Genomic DNA, 27,213 nt, shown 5'->3' with positions numbered 1-27,213 from the left:
AACTTGAGTCTCCAGCCGATAGTTTACAGCAAATCCCGTCGAGCTAGCGCGTTTCCCATAATGTTCACGCATTAGTTCAGTAGACGGAGAGTAGACGTTGCTTTGTGTCTGTTTGAACACACTCGACCACATGAGCGTTTACGCTACGAAAGCAATCCGGTCGAGTGTGTTTTCAACTTCCTCTGGAAGTGGTCAAAAGTGGACGAGCTCAAAATGTTTTAGACCCGTTTACACCTTTAGCATTGTCCACTTGTGATCCGATGATCGTCCACAACACATCTTAAAGGTGCTCTAAGTGATGTTGGGTGATGTCACTTCTTGTTGACGTTCGAAGTATTGTCAAAGATAATGGAGGCTAGCTCGACCCTCCCTCCTCCTCATCCCGTCCCCTCCCCCTCCCTTCCGTGCTTCTTGAAACAGTCATGAACCAGTCGAAGGCTTTTCCGATGTAAATTCGGGACTTTGCGCGTTCCTTCTCCTTTTCCCTCTTCTTTGCTATTTGTTCATCGAAACGTCGCCTCTTTGGTCGTGTGTCGGCCATATAAAAATTCAAGAGAATATAATTGTAATGCTAGTCGTTGTCGTTGTCTAGGACATCTCTCCTCTAGCTAACTTCCCTCTTCATGCTTCTCTCTCCTCCACTCCCCACACCCCCCTTCATGTGCATTAACCCCACAACCCCCACCCCCCACCCTCAAATCATTCTTGTCGGTTATTGGCTGGAACACTGTTTGTTATGTTTCGTGGTCCAGGCTGGGCCAGTTTGTTTTTGTTGCTGTTTATGGAGCCTGGGCTGTCTACAGAGACCGTGCTTTGTTACAGGCCTACACGCTTTGGGACAGGCAGCTAGCGGATAGTGAGGAGATGTTTGCTGGATGTGACAAAAAATGTTTTGGCCTAAAAAACGTGTGACATCGCTTAGAGCACCTTTAATACCAGGAGTAAACAGGGTCTGTTTGTGTGTGTGTGTGTGTGTGTGTGTGTGTTAATATGTTTGTGCCAGTTAATGTCACTGCATGTTTGAGTGTTTATTGATATATAGCTGTGTATTTTGTTATTCTGTTGTGTTTGTTTTTTAATATAGTTGCGTGATGTCATTCTGTGTTGTGTGTCGTTATTCTATCTTTTATGTAGTTATTTTGTGTGCTTTGGTTTTTACATGTACATTTTATAAAATAAATTAAAACTTTTATTGAGCAAGGATGCATTAATTGCTGAAAGTGGTAATGTTATGAAAGATTCATATTTAAAATAAATGCTTAGAAAGAAAGAAAAGCATCATTAAAATGTATCATGGTTTCCACAAAAATATGAAGCAGCAGCACAACGGTTTACAATATTGATAATAATCAGAAATGTTTCGGGATGTTAGAGTGATTTCTGAAGGATCATGTGACACTGAAGACTGGAGTAATGATGCTGAAAATACAGCTTTGATCACAGGAATAAATTACATTGAAAACACTTATTTTAAATTGTAATATTTCACAATATTACTGTTTTTACTGTATTTTTTAAGAGACTTTAAAAAAGTATCAACCCCGAACTGTTAAAATTGTAATTATTCTGTTTTTCTTTCATATAATTGTTTGTTAGTGTTGTTTTATGTGGTACTGTTCTGTTTACATACAGTTGTGTGTTTTTCTTCTGTGTGCATTTTTTTCTTCTAAATAGTTGTGTGTTGTGCTATTCTTCGTGCATTTGTGTGTGTGTGTTATTCTGTGTGTATTTTCGTTTCATACAGCTGTGTGTGTGTATGTGTGTTTATGTGTTGTTATTGTGTGTGTGTGTATTGTGGTTTCCTACATCTGTGCGTGTGTGTGTGTGTGTGTTGTTATTGTGGTTTCCTACATCTGTGTGTGTGTGTGTGTGTGTTGTTATTGTGTGTGTATTGTGGTTTCTTACATCTGTGTGTGTGTTGTTATTGTGTTGTTGTTATTGTGTGTGTATTGTGGTTTCCTACATCTGTGCGTGTGTGTGTGTGTGTGTGTGTGTGTGTGTGTGTTGTTATTGTGTTGTTATTGTGGTTTCCTACATCTGTGTGTGTGTGTGTGTGTGTGTGTGTGTTGTTATTGTGTTGTTATTATTGTGTGTGTATTGTGGTTTCCTACATCTGTGCGTGTGTGTGTGTGTGTGTGTGTGTGTGTGTTGTTATTGTGTTGTTATTGTGGTTTCCTACATCTGTGTGTGTGTGTGTGTGTGTGTGTGTTGTTATTGTGTGTGTATTGTGGTTTCTTACATCTGTGTGTGTGTTGTTATTGTGTTGTTGTTATTGTGTGTGTATTGTGGTTTCCTACATCTGTGTGTGTGTGTGTGTTGTTCAGGCTTTAAGCTGGACGTGGGAGTGTCGTCGTGTCTGCTGACTCCCTCCGCCTCGCCAGGAGCCGCTGAAGAACGAGGGATGAATGAAGGAATGTGAGTGTCACACAGAAAACACTGAGAGACAGTGAGAGACACTGAGAGACAGTGAGAGACACTGAGAGACAGTGAGAGACACTGAGAGACAGTGAGGGAAGAGTGTAGAGGAAAGCCTTTGTTTGGGGGAAGAAGAAGAAGAAGAGTCTCTGTAAAACACCAACTGACCTTCCAACAGAATCGCCAGAAGTGAATCATAATGTTATCATTGAGTTATGATATTCAGTTCTCTTCAGCAGACATGTGGTGGGAACACTGTACAATAAAGTTCATTAGTTAACATTAATTAATGTATTAACTAACATGAACTATCCATGAGCAATACATTTGTTACAGTATTTATTAATCTTTGTTAATGTCAGTTAATAAAACTACAGCTGTTCATTGTTTGATGTTAGTTCACAGTGCATCAACTAATGTTAACAAATACAACCTTTGGGTTTAATAATGTATTAGTAAACGTTGAAACTAATATTAACTAAGATTAATAAATGCTGTACACGTGCAGTTCATTCTTAGTTCATGTTAACTAAGGTAGTTAACTAATGTTAAACTAATGATGAACCTTATTGTAAAGTGTTACTCATGTGTTTATATGATTCCTGTGCATGATATTGATGTGTTAATATGAATGTGGTGTTGTGTGTGTGTGTGTGTGTGTCTCAGAGCTGGTTTTGTGAAGCTGGAGGCCGGTGGCTTGAGCCCGGTGGACTGGAGCGTTGCAGACGTGGCGAGTTACTTCACGGCCGCCGGGTTTCCGGAGCAGGCGCTCGCCTTCAGGACGCAGGTGCGCTCAACTACATTAACCTCGAAGCGTTCACTCATACGTCTCTTGTAGCGATACATCGTTATATCGAGATACACAAATGCGACGATATGTTTAATTGATGTAAACGATATGATTTGCAGTGTAGGGCTAGTTTTATCCAAGACTCAGTTTACTGTATTTATAAGGTATAATTCACCCAAAATTTGCAATTCTCACCCTCATGTATTTTCAAACATATACGATTTTTTTTCCAACTGTATTTTAATGAAACCTGAGATATTTCTGTCCCGCCATTAAAGTCTATTCCTCTAAAACTTAAAAGATCCAAGAAATGTCATAAAGGTCATAAAAATAAGCAATCCAAATCCAAGTCTTCTGAGGAAACACGGTGGCTTTATATGATCCACAACGACGCTCATACTGTAGTAAACATGGATGTTAAAATGTTTTCGTGACGTGTGAAAACAACATGAGTAAATGCAGAATTTACATTTATGTAACTAACCAGTTACAGTTTGGGGATAGTCATTTGAGCCCTATCCGTAATGGTTTCTCATGGGGTTGAAGTTAGTCTGTGATTTTATTGCTGTCTGCATCCAGAATGTCAGTGTTTTTCTCCCTCCACACGGGTAAAAATCCCCGGCCAAATTACCGACTGCTTTTTGACGAACACCAAGGTCGTGTGGTGATGTAATTGCCGTCCGAATCCACATCTCCGAGATCAATTTAAAATTCACTGTTTAAATCCTTTTTGTCCACTGCCGAGCACCGTATTGTGCACCGCAAACGTATTATACGCGGTTCTATGAATATGCAAATGAGCCCCGCCTCCACTCACTCACTCATCCACTCGTTGACGATCACACGTTGATCTGATTGGTTACAAGGTAGTTTGTGACGTCAGAAACACCAGCGATTTCAAACCGTGTTTTTCACTGCAGTTTTAAGGAGAAAATACTCAGAAATGCTGTCGACTTATGAATTTGCACATGATTTGTCTTAAAGCATATTAAAAACACCACACACACATATAAACAACATTAAAAGCTGGATTTTTTCACTTTAGGAACAAAAAGGAGAAAGGGAAAAAAAGCACGTAAACATTTGAAATGGGCCGTTATTTTGGCAGAAATATATGCAATACAATTTTAAAATATGTATTAAATATATACAATTATATACATAAAAAATATAAACCAACCAGCTTTATGTTTACCTCATGTAAATAAAAAAAAAACGTATTTCCATATTTTTAAAAAGACATCCATCATTTTGAGATGAAAATGCAAGACAGAAAAACATTTCAAATATAGCGTGTCCAGCTCACTATTTATAAACAGGAGATTTAAACAATTAAATAATAAATAGGACATTATTTTACTATTATCAAGTTAAAAGTGAATTTATTCTTATTATTCCAAGCATATGACATTTTATTGACAGCAGACAATCATGCGACTGACCACGAGTTCCCGGGTTCATAGGATCATCATAAATCATAAATCACAGTTTCATCAGTTTCATCAAGCACATTAATGTTTACAGACGTCCACATGAGGAACAGTTAGCGTCCTGAATAGGCCATTAGAACTGTGATTGAGTGCATTGATCATCTAAAGCACATAGTATGATTATTCAAAGCGTTTTAGATGCTTTATTCTCATATTCTCTGTGTAAGAGATCCAGCGAATGCTTCACTGACATTACTACATTAAACTACTATATATAATGTTGAATATAATGTATAATAATTCAATTCAATTCACATTTATTTGTAAAGCGCTTTTCACAAAACACATAATTTCAACGCAGCTTTACAGAAAATACACGAGTCCACATTACAATTATTTAGAGTCTGTTATCATGTAACTGTCTAAGTTATGTATTTCAGAAATGCACATAAACAAAATCACAGATAGCTAAAAATTTATAAATTTAAACAATGTAATAATTTAAGGCAGAAACAATGAGCTCATTGAAGCAATCAATACTTGTTTGTTAGCAAATGATTATGACATTTAGACAAATGTAGCATTGCTGCATGTTGATTCAGAGTTGAATAATGCAATTGGGGAATGTAATTTTTAATAATAATATTTAAAAAAAACTCCCTTCTTTATTTTGGCGTAAAATATTGCGCTAGTATTTGTATGGAATGGAGACACGTGTCGTTACACCTGTTAAAGACTGAATGTGTGTTTCTGACAGGAGATTGATGGGAAGTCCCTTCTTCTGATGCAGAGGAATGATGTGCTGACGGGCCTGTCAATCAGACTCGGCCCCGCCCTCAAGATCTACGAGAGACACGTCAAGGTCCTGCAGAGGACACACTTCCAAGAAGACCAAGGTTTCTGCTGATACACACACACACACACACACACACGCGCGCGTCATATATGAAGCGATTGTACAGGACAAAGCAACTCGCATGTACTTTTACCAAACAATACTAATCCCAGAACCCACGTGTTCATAAAAAAACATGTTCAGGACGTCCCGAACAGGAAACATTTCTCGCTTCCCTCACACGCGTTGTCACACATACAAATGTATATATATTTTTTTTAAACTGCCGTTGAAACTAAACAGAAAAGGGAGCATGTAGAGATTTTGGGACATAGACGATTAAAAAGAGTTTATTTTTTCAGAAGCATCACCCATTTTTTTGAAAAGCCATTTTTTGGCTCTGTGGAGTTAATTCAGCTCTGATGGAGACCACTGTTCGTGACCTTTGACCCTGAATTCATTCCATCAAGTGGATTTTTTTCTGCAGATCTTCTTCAGTCCACTAGAGGGCAGAACATCTTTTCTCAGTGACCTCATTGGTTTCTATATTCTATAGAGGCTGGATGTTTTCCACAGCACACATTCACTTTTTGTTAAAAATGTCCTCCAATGTAATAAAAAAAAAACACTGTCTGGTTACAGTTTGAGAGACATCAATTCTGATTGGATGTTTGTTCTTGACTTAATAACTCTTTTGCAATGACACGGATTCCCTCGTCTTCCTTCAGCGATGGACTGCATTCTTTTTCCCTGACGTTCTAAAACGGAACTTAGAACATCCAATGTTCCATCCGGCGCTCTTGCATCATCATGTGCGTTTATCACACAATCAAGTGGACGCATCTCACAGAGGATTTCCCTTTAAAGCCTGCAAGTGACTTTGACTCCTTGAACCTGGGATTCGCCAGCCGTATCATTGTGGAATATCACCAGTGATGAAGACTGACTGCGCATAACTTTTGTAAATATCAAGCATTTTCGAGGTGAAGTCCAAGTTGCGAAGCAATGAAGATATTCCTTCACCAGCAGTTGCAGAATGTGTCCGAATGTGTCCGAAGCCATGCAGCTCTTGAACTTCACAGTCTGTAAAGTATATCTCAGCCCATCAGATATCACTGTTTTGTGGGAACTGAGAACACAACTTGTGTAAAACAATCAAGTAATAATGGAAGGGTCCATTTAACAAACTGACTTGGATGTGCTAACATTAGCTCCAGTGACTTTTGCATCGTTACACTTAATTGCACACATCCGGATGGACCATCACACGTGTAAACGGGACTGTTACTGGTTCTGTCACTCAAGGCTGAATGAGTTTGCTCTGTGCAATAGCTCAATCTGAGTTCAGATTACAGGAACCTTGGTTTTGCCTGACAGTTGTAGCACCTCAAGTTCCTCAAACTGTCCATTTATTTATTTCTTTGTATGTTTGTTTACAAAATAGTACCTTTATGACGTTTATGCCTGAAATGCGGTTTATGGTCTAATGTTGCTCTTAAAGGGACAGTACACCCAAAAGTTGTTTCAAACCTGTATGAGTTTCTTTCTTCTGTTGGACACAAAAGAAGATATTTTGAAGAATATGGGCAACCAAACAGTTGATGCTAGCCATTGACTTCCATAGTATGAAGAAAAAACTGCTTAGTTACTCTTCAAAATATCTTCTTTTGTGTTCGACAGAAGAAAGAAACTCACAGGTTTGGAACAACTTGAGTAAATGATGACAGAATCTTCATTTTTGGGTGTACTGTCCCTTTAAGACCACATGCAAAGCTGGAATTCATTGCAATGTTGATCAAGCTCTTAATAATGAAGTAGAATGTCAACAAACCCTTAACGATATTAGAAATGTCCCCCGGTTTCAGCGAGTGTAATAAACACATTTAGACGAGAAGCTACAGCCGCTGAGATCTAATATTCAAGGGTTTGCCAGCATAGAAATAAAACGGTTCAGGCTGGGACCCGATTGTAAATGTCATCCGGGTTATTATTATATATGTGTACCGTCAGCCAAACAAGTGAACATTAGACCGGCGCCCGCCTTGATGAATGTAGGATGCTGGGAGTGTCCAATCGTTGTGCAAGTCATTGAATATCCAAGTGTTTCTTCATTGCGCTCTTTTCCAACGTTAACACTTCAATGTTCAGTTTCAGAGGAGCTTCAGTCTCAGGCTGAACAGCAGCGGTTTCTGTGTGTCTTCTCGCTTTGTAATGAGAAAACTGAAAGCTTTTCGATTACAGGCATTAAAAAGAACATTCCATATGACTTGTGTTTATGAATCTGTGTGTGTGTGTTTGTTGGATGAAGGAGAGAGGAATGTCTGGAATGAGCTGGGAGGGAAAGTGGGCAAACACATTGAAAAACAAAGGAAAACTTTGAAATAGTTTGACAATTCCTCAGTGTTTTGTGTCCATGTTCATGTAACGTGCACAGAATCTGATTTCTACGTGAGGGGATGGGTTTCAGACGTGCCACACACACACACACACACACACACACACACATCTCGTCGGCATGGAGCCTGCGGTCAGCGAGAGCATTGCACTGAACTGAGGACTGCACACTCGACCGGGACTCCTGACCTCTGGGATAAGGATAGGCTGGTTTGTGTTCGTCTCGACCCCAGAACAGGCTCTCTTCCTCCGCCATGCCCGTCGCTGGAGCCTCAGAGTGAGTGTGTACACGCTGAGCTTTGGGTGCGGGAGTGTGTTTGTGTGTGTGTGTTTAGACTTTAGTCGTCTAAAACACGATCTTTAGTTAAATATTTCAGATCATTGTAGAGTGTTACAGTGTTTATAAGGATCTTTTTCAGCTGATTCATGAGGTTTGATCGTGAAAAGTAAAGTGTGTGTGTGTGTGTGTGTGTGTGTGTGTGTGTGTGTTTGTTTTGGTAGTTTGATCTTGGCTGTAGACATAACTTTGCTCTAAAAACAGACCAGTGTCACATGAAGAAACAGGAGACCAGACAGCAGTGTGTGTGTGTGTGTGTGTGTGTGTGTGTGTGTGTGTTTGTGTTCACATTAGTGCGATCAAGAACTGTTTTCATGTTTCATTCTCATTAAAACTCGGTTATAAAATGGCTTGAACATTATGGACCAATATACTGCATTTTTCTCAGTTTTATATTATTGATCTGTTATAAATAATATATATATATATATATATACACACACTATATAATTGTTATATATACACTATATAATTGTTATATATACAGAATACATATATTTGTTATACAGTGTCTATATATATATATATAGTTTTCTGACTGAAACCTTTCCCACAAATTGACTTTTGCATTTAAAATGCTTTAATTCTGCCAGTTTCTGGAAGTTGATGAGTATAAAGTGACATTTTATGCGGTCTATTGTCACTGTTCTTGTGCTGTTTAGTGTAATATTAATATGCCATGATTTTCAATATGGCTGATTCTCTCAGAAAGATTCAGAGAAACAGCAGCGGTGAGCTTTTACACATGTGCTGACTTGGCTTTCGGAAAGAATCATGCATGTACTTCCCTGTATATTATTAATGTTGTGGAAAATTGGATTGTGTGTTTGTGTGTGTGTGTGTGTGTGTGTGTGTGTGTGTGTGTGTGTGTGTGTGTGTGTGTGTGTTGAACAGTCCAAAGTCGGAGGATTACTCCACTGCTATTCTGAAGCAGAAGATTCGGCCGAATCGACTGGTCGTGGATGAAGCCACCAATGAGGACAACAGTATTGTGTGCTTGTCACAGGTAATGTGTCTATGGTTGTGTGTGTGTCTATGGTTGTGTGTGTGTGCTTCTGGATGAGTGCTTAATAGCACAAAGATGAATTGTTTCAAACAGGATTCCCAAACATCTCCATGTATATTCCAGCACTCTTAAATAAGGCTAAAAAAATATATATTTCTTTTTTTTTCTTACAGCGATGCTATAGAAGAACCGTTTTCGGTTAGCCAGAGTACCTTTCAGTGAACAGTTCTTATATAAGAACCATTGTTTTCTTCTTGTGAACTTTTGTGCAATGGAAAGTTTCCATAGATGCCACTAAAGAACCTTTATTTTCAGGGCTTGACATGAACTGTTTTCCTCAGCAGTTGCAAGTGGTTTTCCAAAGTTACAAGCCACAATTTTGACATTGATACCATGGGGAAAAACTGCCAAGTAGATATTTTTTGTTTTATCGGAAGAAAAAAAAAAAAGAAAAAAAGATGAATTGTCTCTTTCAATTTCTTTTCAAACCCCATCAAAGAAAAGATCTCCTATAGTACGTATTCCCAATCCTTCCCATTGCGTAAAGGTCCCATCTAATCTCGATGCCGTAAATTATGGATTCTTAGTCATAGGAGTTAGAAATGAAAGGGACTTTATCTTGAAATGTTTCCCGATCCGACGTATATTCCCAATTATGATATTACTATTAAAGATGGAATGATTCAGAGTTACAGGAGAGAGAATCACCGCTCCCGGATTGTAGGGATAACTCTGATCACAAATTATTTGGAGCCAGTCTGGAGGAACACAATGATCATCCAAACACATTGAAATGTGTCTGATGTGAGAAGCCCAGTAATAAAGACCAAAGTCTGGGAGTGCCAGACCTCCCTCTCGTTTAGGTTTACAGAGATGCGCCTTCTTAACTCTGTGATTTTTGTATCCAAATATATTTATTTTTATTATATATTAGGCATAATTAGGCTGCTGTAACTTTAAGACGTGACGCACGGATCCATTATACTGATCCACACGTGTTTCTTTCTCAACTGTTTACATTCACCTAAAGCAAGACTGGCCAAGACTGCCATTTTGACATTATTTTGTGTGTTTAATCGCAATAAGCAGTGAAAAATAACTCAGTTTAGTGCTGAGAGGAGGCTTTATGTGCCGCACTTTGGGTGTGAGAGCAAAATTATGTGCAATACGCGCAATCCCATGCCAAAATGCAAGGCTTGTAACAACAACAATATTCATCCAGAGCAAGTGAAGCGAGTGAGTGAGGAGAGGTGGGTTTGTGTGTCGCACAACAGTAAATAAATGCTGACTCGCTGTCGGAGAGATGAGAGAGAAAGAGCAGCTGGTATCATGTATCTGATCTGCGGAAAATGAGTTTTGGCAAATATGAGTAAAGTAGCGCTTCAGAGATGTATCGAAAAAAATCTATATTTTTGACAACACTACATTGCCTTTTTAAAAGAGAACAATTGAAAAAGTATATTATTTCTAAAATTCAACCCACCAAAGTGGCTACTGGAGTGACTGCGTAAAATCCAACTGGCGGGTGTTAATGTCAAGCCCTGTTTATTTGTAATAGTGTGTGTGTGTGTGTGTGTGTGTCAGGTTAAGATGGAGGAGCTGCAGATGTTTCGTGGAGACACCGTGGTGCTGCGCGGTCGGAAACGGAGACAGACGGTCTGCATCGTCCTCACTGACGAGACGTGCGGCAACGAGCGCGTGCGCATGAACAGGGTCACACGCAACAACCTGCGCGTGCGTCTCGGTGATGTCATCAGGTGCGCGCTGACGACATCAGGCTTTACTGCTGCCCCTGCCTTTCCCAGCAACACCATTACATACATTCATTTCAAACTGTTTCTCAGCCGAATCTACAGTGGTACTCACACGTGTGTGTGTGTGTGTGTGTGTGTGTGTGTGTGTGTGTAGCATCCACGCCTGTCCAGATGTGAAATATGGGAAGCGCATCCATGTTCTTCCCATTGACGACACTATCGAGGGGCTGACGGGAAACCTGTTCGATGTTTTCCTGAAGCCGTATTTTCTGGAGGCCTACCGACCGGTCCACAAAGGTGCACACACACACACACACACACACACACACACACACACACACACACTCAGTCAGTTCTGCACACGGGTTTAGGTTTGATAATGAGTGTTTGTTCTGAATCTGCTTTGAGCTTTAGATTGACATTTGAACAGCTGGGGTTTAGATAAGAAGCAGGTTTAGGAAAGGATTTGACGATAAGCCAGGGTTTTGTAATATGTTTGCAACATCATTATTTTGCACGCTAATTACCAGAAAGGTTTGGAAAGACGCATAATTCATCGCATCCATCACTGTCGACTTATTGAGGAACTTCAATCAAACTTTTAATCACTGCTAATAGTAACGAATGAAGTCCACTGAAGGCAAGTAGTAGTGAGAACCCAAATGCTATTTATTCCAAAACGTGATCAAACCAAAAAAACCCAAAGAAATGCCGAGGTATGAACTCAAACCAAGAACACACTTACAACATAACAGGAAACATTCAATACTACACAAAAGACTAATGACAAGGGACACCTGTGAACAATTAAACAATCAACCAATGACAGCATGACACAACAGACGAGGGAACACATGACAGACAAGAACAAGGAACAAGAAACAAAACCCACAATGTGACAGTAATCTCAAATTATTGGCCAATTAACCTGCCAATTATTATGTTACTAATATTTTTATACTATTCTAGTATATGTTAATACTTTGATTGGCTTTTATTTTATATTATCATTTTTTATTTTCAATTTTATTTTGTAATTTTATGCCATTTAAAAAATATATATTTCTATTAATTTCTATTTATTTTTAAGGGATTTTTATTTCAGTTTTATTACTTCAGCTTATTTTATTTTGATTAGCTGGCAAGAAAACATTTCTCTTTTTTTTCCTTTAAGGTTTTCTACTACAGCTTTATTCAATTAATAAAGAATGATTTTCAATACTTTCAGTTCTGTTAACAATAACAGTGCAACAGATTATTATAATAATTTAATAATATAATTTAAAATATTTCTATTTATTTTAGTACTTCAACTAATTTTATTTTGATTAGCCTCCAGGTAAACCTTTTCATTTTAGTTTTTTTCCTTTAAGTTTTTTTTTTTCTGTTTTTTTTATTTTTATTTTACTACAGCTTTATTTCAATTAATATTTTATTTTTTGTAATAGTTTTTATTTTTTGTTAACAATAACAACAATGCAACAGATATGGACTAGATTACTACACAGCCGCTGGTCTACACAACATTTTCCATTATGCACCAGAATTGAACATGATTTAGTGTATTTTGACTCTTTCTGCAGGCGATATCTTCCTGGTGAGAGGAGGCATGAGAGCAGTGGAGTTTAAAGTGGTGGAAACAGACCCCGCCCCTCACTGCATCGTTGCCCCGGATACCATCGTCCACTGCGAGGGAGAGCCAATCAAACGAGAGGTGAGTGTGAGGTCATCACACCTGTACGGTTTCTCCATTGTAGCGCTACACCACGTGATGATGTGATATGTCGCCGGTGTCAGGATGAGGAGGAGAGTCTGAATGACATCGGGTACGATGACATCGGGGGCTGTCGGAAACAGCTGGCTCAGATTAAAGAGATGGTGGAGCTTCCTCTCAGACACCCGGGCCTGTTCAAAGCCATCGGAGTGAAGGCAAGAAGCACTATATATAACACTCATCTAGACATCATGTCCGTTTCTAAATAAAGAAAATCCCTCGCTGTGGTTCCTCAGCCTCCGAGGGGGATCCTGCTGTACGGTCCTCCCGGGACGGGGAAAACACTGGTGGCTCGAGCTGTAGCCAATGAGACGGGAGCTTTCTTCTTTCTCATCAATGGTACAAACACACAGTCTGGCACTGAGAACGCATCAAACTGACTGCACTGACATCATTGGATGAGAACAAAACTTGGACAATATTTTGTTGTATGAATATCTGAACGTGCAATATATCAGCAGAAAGAACAGAGCCTCTACTTTTAAACAACAAAAATATTCTAGCTTCATGGATTCTTTTTTTCCAACACTTGAATGTGGGCGTTTCATAAAAAAAAGCAACACTTTGAAAACATTTTTTTTTTTTTTTAAGTTGCCAGCCACCGCCAGCATTTTTGATAATGTTCACAAAACTTTTGTGGACCCTGAATATTTTGTTGTATGAATATCTGAACATGCAGTATATCAAAATAAAGAACACTAGCCTAATCTTTTAAACAACAACAAAGAATAGCGTGCCGCACGAGTGCTATTTTTAGACCGCAAGGCCGCGTGACGTCAGCAACGTAAACCGGAAGGGGGTCAACATAGAAGTGCGCTCGCTTATGATTCATGCTAGTACTGCTTGTTTTCTGCCGGTTATCCCTCAAATGAGAACATGCAGTCCAGTTTGTGGACTCTCAGTATGGGTATCTGCTAATTTCTGATACCATTTCCCTTTGTCAACTGATACGTCAATGTCTCCTGCTTTCCCTGATGCAATGCAATCTTTACATCTGAAAAATACATAAAATGACACAAGTTCAATTAAGAGACTTATGTAGGCCTACAGACACTAGTCCTGTACTACGCCCTAGACATTATTTTGAATGAATGAATAACTCGTCCGTAAACTGTTTACATGCGTGTAGCATGAGTGACACGCGCGAGTTTGACCCCCCTAGCAACCGTCGCTAGCTTAATGAATATTAATGAGAAAAGGTGACGTATATCGTGCGGTACGCTATTGTATATTAGCTTCATACATTCTTTTTTTTTTTACACTTGATTTTGGGCGTTTCGTAAAAAAACAACAACATTTTGAACAAAAAGTTCATTTTGAAAATTTTTTTCAAAGACGACAACATGCATAAACAATGCTTTTATCTCCTATTTCTGCTCCTTTTTTTGTAATGTTCTTAGGAAATGATGAAATGAGTTCATGTTGAAGACAACAGTGTCAGTAAACAACTTATATCTATCGAGCAAGACCATCGAATCTCTGGATCAAAACACAGGCAAAAAAGGAGCAGAAACCAGCGATAAAAGCATTGCTTATGCATGTTGTTGTCTTAAAAAAACTTATATATATTTATTACATGGCTTGGTTGAATTCCAATGTAGAATGCGGTGTGTTATTTCTTGATAACAGACGCTGCTGAGTATAACACACCGTTGCCATGAAAAACAGAGCGTTGCTATGGACGCCGAACGGACTATTTTCTTTAGCGGAAGCAATACAATAGTTTTTAAATCAATAAACTCCTCTTTAAATCAATATTTTGTGTCAAATTATTTATTTATTTTGTAGGTAGCCATGTAATAAGCGGGATAATGTAGAGCGAGGCGGTTGTTTTAGCGAATACAACCCCTTCAGGGTTCGCGTCGGGGTCCCAATCAGCCTGTCGGGGTTGTTATTCGCTATAACAACCGCCTCGCACTACATTATCCCTTACATATATATTTTATCAGCTTTTTGTTCGAAATGTTGCTTTTTTTTCCGAAACGCCCACATTCAAGTGTTGAAAAAAAAAAAAGAATGCATGAAGCTAGAATTACACTTTTTCTTTGTTTAAAAGAAGAGGCCAGTGTTCTTTCTTTTGATATATTGCATGTTGAGAAAAACAAAATATTCAATATTTAAAGAAAACACTGGCGGGGAAAGAGTTAACATTGTCATATCAAACACTCAGAGTTGTCATGACAGAAATGTATTTATCTTGATCCTTGTGACAAATGATTTTGTGGACAAAACAAGTAGAGCCAAATATTGTATCAATAACATTTTGATGATGCATTTCCATTTTCCAGGGCTTTACCCTTATGAAAAGAAAATATATTTCCCATATATGAAAGATCAATATATTAAATGGTTTAACAGTATATTTGAAAATATATTGTATTAATGTATTACAATATATTGAATAATAAATAAGGAATTGCCGTTTTTCATATATTGAAAAACATGTGAGAATATATTTACTGATATATCATAATGTATGTAATTTTATATTCAGTAATACACTTCTATAATATATAGATGTATATGTGATCAGATATGGTTCTGCATGTGTAATGTATTGCAGATATATTTACTCCTGCAACATAAACATACAGTACATATATAGAGAAATACATAATGTTATGAATAATGTTCCCCAGGTCCTGAAATCATGAGCAAACTCGCAGGGGAGTCCGAGAGCAACCTGAGAAAAGCTTTCGAGGAGGCGGAGAAGAACGCCCCTGCGATCATCTTCATCGACGAGCTGGATGCGATCGCTCCGAAGCGAGAGAAGGTGAGGAGAGGCGGGTGTGTGTGATGTGACTCTGGACAGTCTGCTGTGTGTCAGAGGTGTAATGGCTGATGTGTGCAGACTCACGGCGAGGTCGAGCGCAGGATCGTGTCTCAGCTGCTCACGCTGATGGACGGCCTGAAGCAGCGTGTTCATGTGGTGGTGATGGCGGCCACCAACAGACCCAACAGTGTGGATCCCGCTCTACGCCGCTTTGGTGCGAACACGCACACATACAGTCAAACCAAAACTTATTCAGACACCAGGTATCATGTTTGATATTTTTTTACTAGTGGTTGCAGGACACTATAGTTCATTTATCAAGTGAGCAGCTTGAAAATCTTCAGCACCATCATCTACAGCTTGTAGTTTTTTTTTCGTTTTCTTTGACTTCATACAGATTTCATACAACGAATTAGGCTAAAATGCACTAAAAATGCTAACATTTGAGGAAAAATTTTCTTATTACGTCACAAAATACTTTTTCTTTAACCCCTTAAACCCTAAGCGTCCCGCCGGCGGGACGCCACCCCATGAAAAAAATTCATAATCAAATTACTAAGCAACCACTGAATGATATAATACAAAATAGGTATCATTTTAAAGCTTAGAATCTCAGCTTTTCAATGCACCTATACATTTTATTCAACTCCTAAAAGGTGCTGAGTTATTCCTTTAGAACGGATTATACCGCCGGAGGGCGCCACCTAGCTATGGAAAAAATTAATTGTCATATTTTTCAAAACTACTGCATTGATCAACACAAAATAGGCATCATTTGAAAGCTTAGAGTCTAAACTTTACAATGAATGTAGCCATTATGATTATCTCCAAAGTAGTGCTGAGTTATTTGCTGATAAAATGATTTTTTTTTAATACATAATTTATGAGGAAGAGGAAATTATTATGTACTGATATGTGTCAAAAACATCATACTGCTCAGATAGTCATGTGTCATATGTCATTTGAAAGGTCTCAATGAGTAGAATACAACAAGCATAATTGTTTCAGGCTTTTACTAAACTTGAGCAAGGTTTTTGTAAAATAAGCCCCTCAAGAGACCCATGGGTAAACCATATATGGATGCTGAATTTTAGACACATTTCCGCTTGTAACTTCATGAAACATGCTCCGATTGTGGAAAATGACACACCATTATTTACAGCAGATGCTTACAATTAAAATGAGTCCAAACTCAACGTAATCCATCACTCAGAACTAAAGATACTCCTCATGGAGTTCTAATACACAAAAAATACACAAACGCACGTAGCCAAGCGAGGTAGCTTAGACTTGGCCTTTTTACTCGTATCTTCATGAAACATACATCGATCATGAAAAATGACACATCGTTATTTACAGCAGGAGCTCACGATTAAGAAGAGCCCAAACTCATCAATCATATCTAAAGATATTCTTCATGGCGTTCTAACACAGAAAATACCAAAGACGCACCTAGCCAAATATATACTCATGAAGCACTCGCGTTTGGTTTTCACTTATAACTTCATGAAGCATGCACATATCGTAGAAAAATGCACATCATTATTTTCAGCAGACTCTCACGATTAAAAAGAGCCCAAACTCAGCATAATCCATCACTCATATCTAAAGTTATTCCTCGTGGAGTTGTAACACACGAAGCCACAAATGCGCACATAGATCTTTATTATAGATGTAGCACTTATGTCGCGTTCTACCTCATAACTCAATGAAGCATGCATCAATTGTGGAAAATGGCACATCATTATTTACAGCAGATTGTTAAGATTAAAAAGAGCCCAAACACACCATAATCCATCACTCAGATCTAAAGATATTCCTTATGGCGTTCTGACACAAAAAAATACCAGAGGCGCACCTATGAAGTAGCAATAGCAGTGATGCTATGTTGTTTTGATGTGACGTTTCAGCTCATAACTCAATAAAACATGCATGGATTGTGAAAAATCGAACATCTTTATTGACAGCAGATTCTCACGATTACAAAGAGCCCAAACACAACATAATCCATTGCTTTGATCACGAGATATTCCTCACGAAGTGATGCATACTTGGCTAAAAAACAAGTCTCTCATCCTTCTGGGGAGCAAAGTGTTTTCCAATTTTCCCGGAACCGTCCGCGCTCGTTTTCAAATGTGGAATAACAAAAAATATGTATCATCTTAAAGCTTAGAATCTCAGCTTTTTAAAGAATCCAACCACTTCAATCAACTCTGAACAAGTGCTGACTAGTCTCTCTAAACCGGAGTGTACCGACCGCGTGCGCCACCCATTGCGCCACCTAGCTGCGAAAATATTCATTATCATATTTTTCAAAAATATTGCCTTGATTCAAACAAAATTGGTGTCATTTGAAACCTTAGAGTCTGAACTTTACAGTGAATGTAGCCAATTTGAAAAACTCCTAAGTATTGCTGAGTTATTTGCTGATAAATTAAAAAAAAAAATCATAATCTATAAAATACTTTTTTTGTACTATGTACTGCAATGTGTCAAAAACATCATACATCTCATGAAACATTAAAAAAATCATTGAAAATGGCACTTCATTTTTTACAGCATATTAATACAATTAAAATGAGCCCAAAATTAACTTTATCTATTGCTTTTATGATAAGATATTCTTCATGGTGAAACACTATCAAAAATGCCCATGAGGGGGCGTCAAGGTCTCAACAAAAAGGCTATATTTTTTTTTCTTGCTGTAACTTTTGATTACTTTATCCAATCACCACAAAATTTTATCCAGATGCAGCTCATATGTAGAGGGACTTCCCCAAAAAAGAATTTTCCTCCTACCTTATTTCCTTCCTGAGTTATACCATGTCAAACAAGAAAGATATGCATTATCATTATAAAAAATATATTTTTTTTTTGTCTTTTATCAGCAGTTTCTCGGCAGCAGAATGTCCAAATGTAATGTAATTTATATTTTCAAAAAATTTGAAAAGTGTTCTTTCAAACGATACCTACCTTTTGACTCTCCTTGCTATAGTTTTGAAGTTATGAGTCTGTAGTTTTGTGTATGTCACTCAGAAAACTCATTTTTTTTATTGTTTTCCAAATGTGCGAGGACTAAACAAAAAGGCTACCTTTGTTCCAAATGCTGTAACGTTTGAGTACTTTATGCGATCACCACAAAATTTGATTCAGATGCAGCTCACATTTAGGGGTACTTCCCCCAAAAAGAATTAATCTGCTACCATATTTCCTTCCCAAGTTATTGCATGTCAAACAAGAGAGATATGCAAAATCATAATAAAAATTATGTTTTTTTTTTTGTATTTATCAGCAGTTTCTCGGCAGGAGAATATCCAAATGTAATGTAATTTATATTTTCAAAAAATTTGAAAAGAGTTCTATCAAACGATACCTACCTTTTGACTCTCCTTGTTATAGTTTTGAAGTTATGAGTCTTTACTTTTTTGTGTGTCACTCAGACAAAACAACTCCAAAAATGGCCTCAGGGTTTAAGGGGTTAAAAAAAAAAAATGTATATCCCAAAGAAGCAAGACTTGCAAGTAGGCTTTTAAACAGAACTAAATCTAGAGCCACAGCTGTCCGCGCTCCCAGTCCGTGTCGGGTAAAAAACACGGGGTAGAATCAGTGTGACATTTACACAGATGTCCGTATTGTAAAGGCTATAAAGATTTGTTGCACGTTGTAAAGTGAGGATAGCAAAATAAAGTAAACTGTGACATATTATACCAAAAAATTCTTAGACTACCAGTAAAAATTATAAAACTTAGGGAGCAAAAATTCTTCAGACACTTTGAGCTGATCATGTTTTGCTGGAGTGTTTTTTCTTTAATTGCTAATGCGACATTTTTACACACAGACTGAACTAAATGAAGCATTGCTTGGTGATTGTTTGAGCTAAATTGGTATTATATAATTGTGTAGTTAAATTTAACAGCTGACAGATATTCAACATAATTCATTTATGAGACGGTCTAACAGAAGGATGGACAAAACCAGTGAAATATCAACTGATTTAATAAGTTCTTCTCATATTTTATTACTATTTTCTAAACTATAGCGAATACACTGTGATAATGTGAGAAATGTTGAAGGTGAATAAATTAATAAATGTTGGTTTAACTGTATTGCATCAACAAATGAATGGCCCAAAACGCTCTCTCTAAAGAAAGGTCAGCTGTAAGTGTTGATTTGTCTCCTCTGTGCAGGTCGTTTTGATCGAGAGATTGACATTGGCATCCCTGATTCCACCGGCAGGCTGGAGATTTTACAGATTCACACCAAGAACATGAAACTATGGGAAGATGTGGACCTGGAGCGGGTGAGAACGAGAGAGTGATGGAGGTCTAAATCAGGGGTTTTCCCAGTCCTTCACCTCCCCGCTCTGTCTCTCTTATCGGTCATGCTCAGTTGAGGGGTGTGTTACTTTAGTGCACTGCCTAGTGGACTTCCAAGGGTATTCCACCATCTTAAGTATCTAATCCGAAACAGGTGTGTTTATTATATGTGGCCGTTCGTGCGAGTAAAGTGTGTGAGACACGACAGATACAAGTCAGTGATGACTATGGGTTGAATAAGACAAAAATAAAATTTTAATATAACCAAATATACACATGTATATTAAATGAAAGCATGGTAATTTATTAGATTTATTTACAGAAGCATATAATGGCACCTTAAACTCCTCTAATGTGCGCGACTTGAGTTAAGGGAGTTTGTTAAAGTCCCCCTGTGGTGAAAACCAAGCTTTTAATGTTGTTTATATGTCTATGTGGTGTTTTTAATATACTTTAAGACAAACCATGTGATAATGCATAAGTCGACAGCATTGCTGAGTATTTTCTCCTTAAAACTGCAGTGAACCAAAGACAGTCTCAAAAACACAGTTTGAACTCGCTGGTGTTTCTGACATCACAAACTACCTTGTAACCAATCAGGTCATCGTGTGATCGTCAACGAGTGGATCTCTGAGCTGAGTGAGTGAGTGGAGGCGGGGCTCATTTGCATATTCATAGAACCGCGTATACTAAATGAGGCAAGGGTGTCGAGTTACATTCAAGCTACTTTAAGGCTTGACTTTTAAATATGTTATTTTGGTGATCAAAGATGAGTTTTAAGGGATAAATGATTGACCACAGGGGGACTTTAAGTTTAAGACTTCAGTGGATATCCCGTGTTTAGGGATTAGTGAACACTGCATAGGGACCCTGTCTATCGGGACGCACCCGAGTTCATGGCGCGAGACCACGATCTGAATCAGGTGTTAATAAGAGAGACATACAAACTGTGCAGAGCGGGGAGGCGCGATGTAATTCGAGTCTCGATATTTCCTAACTGTCTCTGTGTATGACAGATTGCGGCTGAAACACACGGGCATGTGGGAGCAGATATGGCCGCTCTGTGTTCAGAGGCAGCGCTGCAGGCCATCCGCAAAAAGATGACCTTAATCGACCTGGAGGACGACAGTATCGATGCAGAACTCCTCAACTCACTGGCCGTCACCATGGATGACTTCAAGGTCAGCTTCAGAACCAGACCACCAATCTCTTACTCAGATGTTGCTCTTTCATTGATCCTCAGACATAACAGAGATCTTGATGATGCATTTAATTAGACATTTTTATCAGATGTTTCTGCTTAAATTCGTTGGGAGAAATAAAAACAGACAAAATGAGAAAAATTAATGAATTTACTTGAGGGAGAGATGTAGCCACTAAAGGGACATGGTGATAAAAAATTAAAAAAACGGATGGGAGGATGATTTGTATTTCAATGCCTTTCCGTTCTCTCACAAAACTTTCGTGATGAAAATAATATGAGATGGAAGGAAAAACTATATTTCAGTGCTTTTGCGAGCAAATGAAAAGCTTCTCGAGGGGAAAGCAATAGTTCTGCAAGCCAACGCAAAAGCATTTCAACTATTTTTCCTCCCATCTCATATTTATTTCAATTTTCATGCCACTTCGTAGATGTACCGTGGGTTTAATGTTGTAAAAAAATATATAGTACAACCATTTTTTTTCTGCGTTTATTGTCATCCTCCAAACTTCGAAAAGATAAAGATGTGAATATACTTATTTATCTCTTTTGGAACTCATCGTTTGAGATTACTGGGGTCTTCTTCCCTCATAATACATCATGTGTCTTATGCAAAAGTTTTCATTTGCTTTCCATTTATTGTGTACCGGCAACAGTTGACTCATTAGAGAGATGTCATTAGTGAGTAGCATCTGTCGTCTCTTCCAGTGGGCTCTCAGTCAGAGTAACCCGTCTGCGCTGAGAGAGACTTTAGTGGAGGTTCCTCAGGTGAACTGGGAGGACATCGGAGGACTCGATGAGGTGAAGCGAGAGTTACAGGAGCTCGTGCAGGTAAACCACAAACACACACATCATTTTGTTTGAATATGTCTGTTCAAAAGCAAGATATGAAAAAGCGCTCAATTAAGTATTGGCTAGCTGAGCTGAGATGTGGATTTCTGGGCCGGCGCTTCTGATGTTTGCACACAGAAAACTCCCAAAAAACAAGAAATGAATTGAGTTCCCGTCATCTTAAGCTTAAATATTTAAATTGGCAAGGCTTGAACTTCCATCATGATGCAGCACCCGAGCGTTGTTTACGTTGGTTCACGTTCATGTTCTCACAATTTTTCAGTATTAGAATTCATAAAAATGTTACTGGGCATTGACACCGTTTCACATACTCACCGACACCGATTTTTACTAATTTGGCGTTTGGCAAGTGTTCATTTTATGTGAAGTGGCCATTCACATTCTCTTGCTCACTTTCTCTCTCTCTCTCTCACTTCTCTCTCTCTCTCTCTCTCTCTCTCTCTCTCTCTCTCTCTCTCTCTCTGTAAAGTATCCTGTGGAGTATCCAGATAAATTCCTGAAGTTTGGAATGACTCCATCCCGAGGGGTTTTATTCTACGGTCCACCTGGTTGTGGCAAAACCCTACTAGCTAAAGCCATTGCCAACGAGTGCCAGGCCAACTTTGTGTCCATTAAAGGTATGTGTGTGTGAGAGAGAAGAGTGAAGTTAAAAAAGCATAGGATGAGTGTGTGTGTGTGTGTAATCTGTTCCATACTTTGCATTGATTGCAGGCCCAGAACTGCTCACCATGTGGTTTGGTGAATCAGAGGCAAACGTCAGAGATGTGTTTGATAAGGTGAACAAACTCCTGCTGTTTTACATGTGGTTTTAACATCATCATGCTTCTCAAATGTGTTTCCTCTTTCCCGTGACCACTTGTGATTCTTCAAGAGGAGAACTGACTACATACACTATCGTTGAAAAGTTTGGGGTCAGTAAGAATGTTTGTTTTTAAAAGAAGAGTCTCATTACCAACCAGGCTGTCGCAAAGTGGTAATATTGTGAAATATGATTACAATTTAAAATGTTTTCTATGTGAATGTATTGACATTTTTTATGTATTCCTGTGATCAAAGCTGAATTTTCAGCATCATTACTCCAGTGTCACATGATCCTTCAGAAATCATTCTAACATGATGATTTGATGCTCAAGAAACATTTCTGATTATTATCAGTGTTGAATGGGTTGTTGTTGTTGCTGGAAAGCGTGGAAGTGTTTTTTTTTTTTCAAGATTCTTTGAAGAGAAAGTATTTATTTGAAATATAATAATTTTAATTTATAGTAATAATAGTCATATAGTATAAAATATAGTAATAATTTTATAATTTTGTAACATTATAAATGTCTTTACTGTCACTTTTGATCAATTTAATGCCTCAAAAAACAAGAAATCTTAAATTGACCCCAAACTTTTGAAAAGTAATGTATATAATGTACTTACTCACTCTTTTACAGCATGTTAATTCAGTAAAAAAAAGTTTTATCCAGACACATTATTCTTTACACTATAACTGCAATGTGACCAAGCGTGCTTTAACCGGTTACCTTAATGTTCCACTCAAAGCGTTCTGAAGAATTTAGAGACTGCATTCTCACACAAACTGTGTCACATGCTGCTTGTGTTGCCGTGGTAACAGGCCCGGCAGGCGGCCCCGTGTATTCTGTTCTTCGACGAGCTGGACTCCATCGCTAAATCCCGAGGGGGGGGAGGTGGAGACGCAGGGGGGGCGGCTGACCGGGTCATCAACCAGATCCTGACCGAAATGGACGGGATGAGCGACAAGAAGAACGTCTTTATCATCGGCGCCACCAACAGGTAAAAAAAAAAACTTGAGAAGTGGATCAAGTGAGGAAAGGGAGTCAAATCCCGTCTGTTGCTCTTACAGGCCTGACATCATAGATCCTGCAATCCTGAGACCCGGTCGCTTGGATCAGTTGATTTACATCCCTCTCCCTGACATGGGCTCTCGCTCCGCCATCCTACGCGCAAACCTCCGCAAGTCCCCGGTGGCTAAGGTCATTCTCACACACACACTAACCCTATCCCTAAACCTGCCCATCACACACACACACACTCTAACGGTGTGTTCCTCAGGACGTGGACCTGGCGTATCTGTCCCGGATAACGGAGGGCTTCTCGGGAGCGGACCTGACTGAGATCTGTCAGAGAGCCTGTAAGCTGGCCATCAGAGAAGCCATCGAGGCAGAGATCCGTGCGGAGAGAGAGCGCCAGGACCGGAAAGACACTGCTATGGTGAGTGTGTGTGTGTGTGTGAGTGAGAAAAACACTGTATCCAGCCGTGTGTGTGTGTGTGTGTGTGTGTGTGCTGAACATGAATTTAGAGAGAGCGGTAAAGTCCTGGTTTCCTAAAGGACAGCTAGTCTCGGCCAACAACAAAGCAAAACTCAATGAAAAACACACATGCATAAAGAAGAACACACACAATGAATGTGGCGACTGTTGAAATGGAAATATTTGTTGTTAGTGAGTAATTTAAGATGAAGAAGCAACATTGATGTCAGATTTTATTACTAATTTAAAAAACAATTATTAAAATAATCGTGACAAAAATTTTAGGATTTTTTTTTTCCTTACTTAAAGGAAAATAGTTAGTAACTATTGCTAAAAACAAAAACATAGATCAACCTCACTAATCAAATGTCAAACTAATGACCATTCTGACTCATTCCCTTGTGTCTGATAATTAATATCCCCTGTAGTCAATAATGCTATCCCTTAAAACTCATCTTTCATCACCAAAATTACATATTTAAATGTTTTTTCCGTGAATAAAAATTATTCATGCCTTAAAATATCTTGAATGTAACTCGACACCCTTGCCTCATTTATTATACGCGGTTCTATGAATATGCAAATGAGCCCCGCCTCCACTCACTCACTCAGCTCAGAGATCCACTCGTTGACGATCACACAATGATCTGATTGGTTACAAGGTCAGAAACACCAGCGATTTCAAAGCGTGTTTTTGAGACTGTCTTTGGTTCACTGCAGTTTTAAGGAGAAAATACTCAGCAATGCTGTCGACTTATGAATTTACACATGGCTTGTCTTAAAGCATATTAAAAACACCACATAGACATATAAACAACATTAAAAGCTGGATTTTCACCACACATTTTATATTGTGTGTTTAGAGTGTGATATACAAACACGTGATTCATACCTGTGCATTATATCTTCATGACTGTTTCCAGGACGATGATTATGACCCGGTGCCTGAGATCAGGAAGGATCATTTTGAGGAAGCCATGAGATTTGCTCGTCGGTCTGTTAGTGATAACGACATACGCAAGTATGAGATGTTTGCTCAGACTCTTCAGCAGAGCCGTGGATTTGGGAACTTCAGGTACTCAAACACATAAACACACAAATCAACACGCAGCAATGCTACAGTTTCTAAATGTCATAATCATTTGTTAACAAACAAGTATTCATTACTTCAATGTGTATTGTGAAAAGCGCTATACAAATATATGTGAATTGAACGGAAATCAAAGGTATATCATACCTCGTTTTGTGATGTAAATAATCTCTTTCTTTCATTCTTTGCCTCGTCGTCAGGTTTCCTACAGCGGCTCAGTCAGGTGGAGGTCAAGGGTCAGGCCAAGGCTCCGGGGGTCAGTTCAGAAATGATGGAGATGATGACCTCTATCAGTAATCAAGGTCAACTCTCCTCGACCAGCCCAACACCTGAGAGAAGAGATGAAACCCACTTGCGACAGAAAATTGGCACATTATGATTATTAAAGAGACAGTTCTCTCGCAAAAATGAAGAGTATGGGCAACCAAACAGTTTATGGGCCCCGTTGACTTCCATAGAATATTTTTATATTTTTTCATACTGGAAGTCAATGGGGTCCAACAACAGTTTGGTTGCCCATACTCTTCAAAAACATCTTCTTTTGTGTTCAATAGCAGAAAGAATCTCTTACAGGTTTGGAACAACTTGAGTAAATGATGACAGAATCTTTATTTTTGGGTGAACTATTCCTTTAATAGTAGAAACAACCAATATCTGTATGTTGTGTTTTTGTTTGTTTTTCTGACAGGGATTATAATCTCTTTTAGTTCTGCGAGAAACGAATGTCAGAAATATTAAATTGAATCAGTGGTGTAAATGTAATTAGTTACTGTACTTAAGTATATTTTTGGCTACTTAGTAGTTTGACTGAGTCAAAGACTTTTACTCTCTACATTTTTTAAATAAGTAAATGTACTCTTTACTCCAATACATTTGTGATGAGTAATGCAATTACTTGTTAAATTATGCATGGCACCTAACTTTTTCTGCAGCAGTTTATTTCTGCTACAAAAGAAGTGATATCCACATCTACAGGGAATTGAAGGTAGTGTATTTTGTGCGTTTTAGCCTTGTTCACAAACACTTTACATGAGTGCGAGTGCATTAGCAGTGTTTCATATATTAGATGAGGACATGAATGCAGGCGTGTCCAGTGCAAGCAGGCTTTGACTACTTCATTTTACTTAACATTAGTTTATTTATCCATTATATTGAAGAGAACTTTTTGAAGGATATTGGTTTACTTGTGCTCTTTTTGAACACTTGAGCTTAACTGAGACTTGAGTAGATGTTTAAGAGGCTGTTGTGTTGACTTTGATTCATTGCAATTTTGAAGTGTTCAGTTTTATTTTAAGTGAATAAACATGTGATTGCTCTCCTCAGAAATCAACTGTTTCATGTTTCATGTCACTGGCATGTCTCTTAGGTGTTGAGGATTAGTGCGTCTTTGAGCCCACATTCAGTACCAGTAAAAAAAAAAAAAAAAACACGTCTTAATTACTGTTAAAATCAGATACCATAATCTCCGGTTTCACAGACCAGGCTTAAAATAGTCCCAGACTAAAATGCATGTTTGTGCCGTTTTAACTGAAAGCATCTTAAAATACGTCAGTGCCATTATTTTGTATCAAGATGCACATCATGTTTTTTTTCTAAGGCACGTACATTTATAAAAGCTACTTAAATGTCCTAATTGAACTAAGGCCTAATCCTGACTTAATCTAAGCTCTGTCTGTGAATTCAGGCCTAAGATTTTTACTCGAGTCGTATTGGAATTGGTGACTTGTAATGGAGTCATTGTTGCCGTTTACTTTACTCCAGGTTGTGATTGTGTGTCTGACGGTAATAATAAATTATGTCCCCCTAGCTGTAGAAACCTCTTTCTCATATTTAGCCTAATTCAAGGGTGCCTGATCCTGTTCCTGGAGATCTGCCTGTTCAGATCCAAGCCTGATCCAACACCTGTCTGTAAAATGACTTCTAAAGATCTCAGTTAGCTGGTCCAGTTGTGTTTGATCAGGGCCTTAAATGT

General features: G+C 38.4%; 3 protein-coding genes across 5 annotated transcripts in view; all 3 read left to right on the top strand.

Annotated features, from left to right (window-relative positions):
* Positions 1-7,736, top strand: part of samd1b (sterile alpha motif domain containing 1b) — a 17,323-nt gene extending 9,587 nt beyond the window's left edge. Inside the window, exons 5-8 of one of the 3 annotated variants that reach the window (XM_082162886.1) lie at positions 2,325-2,415; positions 3,082-3,202; positions 5,393-5,531; positions 5,833-7,736. In XM_082162886.1, coding sequence (XP_082019012.1) covers positions 2,325-2,415; positions 3,082-3,202; positions 5,393-5,531; positions 5,833-5,882 — 401 coding nt within the window. In that variant the 3' untranslated portion in view covers positions 5,883-7,736. The other 2 variants (XM_082162887.1, XM_082162888.1) reach the window with 2 other exon arrangements.
* The window catches only part of LOC309493752 (uncharacterized protein), a 60,135-nt gene extending 39,309 nt beyond the window's left edge, over positions 1-20,826 (top strand). Inside the window, exon 3 of the mRNA XM_082162980.1 lies at positions 20,198-20,826. The gene's annotated coding sequence lies outside the window, so the exon portion shown is untranslated. The remainder of the gene's footprint in view (positions 1-20,197) is intronic.
* LOC309493669 (transitional endoplasmic reticulum ATPase) lies at positions 7,978-26,571 on the top strand. The gene is made up of 19 exons (XM_082162860.1): positions 7,978-8,141; positions 9,096-9,207; positions 10,792-10,964; positions 11,116-11,258; positions 12,545-12,675; positions 12,759-12,890; positions 12,972-13,074; positions 15,375-15,508; positions 15,587-15,722; positions 19,696-19,808; positions 20,841-21,005; positions 21,734-21,856; positions 22,347-22,494; positions 22,589-22,653; positions 23,496-23,674; positions 23,745-23,874; positions 23,954-24,112; positions 25,075-25,226; positions 25,442-26,571. Exons 1-19 carry the CDS (start codon positions 8,119-8,121, stop codon positions 25,536-25,538), a joined length of 2,418 nt encoding a protein of 805 aa, XP_082018986.1. The 5' UTR covers positions 7,978-8,118; the 3' UTR covers positions 25,539-26,571.
* Positions 26,572-27,213: the final 642 nt, after the last annotated feature.

Source organism: Leuciscus leuciscus (assembly GCF_965113295.1).
Source record: "Leuciscus leuciscus genome assembly, chromosome: 3".
Classification (NCBI taxonomy): Eukaryota; Metazoa; Chordata; class Actinopteri; order Cypriniformes; family Leuciscidae; genus Leuciscus; species Leuciscus leuciscus.
This window is presented reverse-complemented; position numbering and strand designations above follow the sequence as displayed.

What these genes read in the sequence shown, in the direction of transcription:
- LOC309493669 (XM_082162860.1), top strand. Translation starts at nt 8,119, where the DNA reads ATGCCCGTCGCTGGAGCCTCAGA. An exon ending in GTATTGTGTGCTTGTCACAG is followed by an intron (nt 9,208 to 10,791) that starts GTAATGTGTCTA and finishes TGTGTGTGTCAG; the next exon opens with GTTAAGATGGAGGAGCTGCA. An exon ending in TCAAAGCCATCGGAGTGAAG is followed by an intron (nt 12,891 to 12,971) that starts GCAAGAAGCACT and finishes GTGGTTCCTCAG; the next exon opens with CCTCCGAGGGGGATCCTGCT.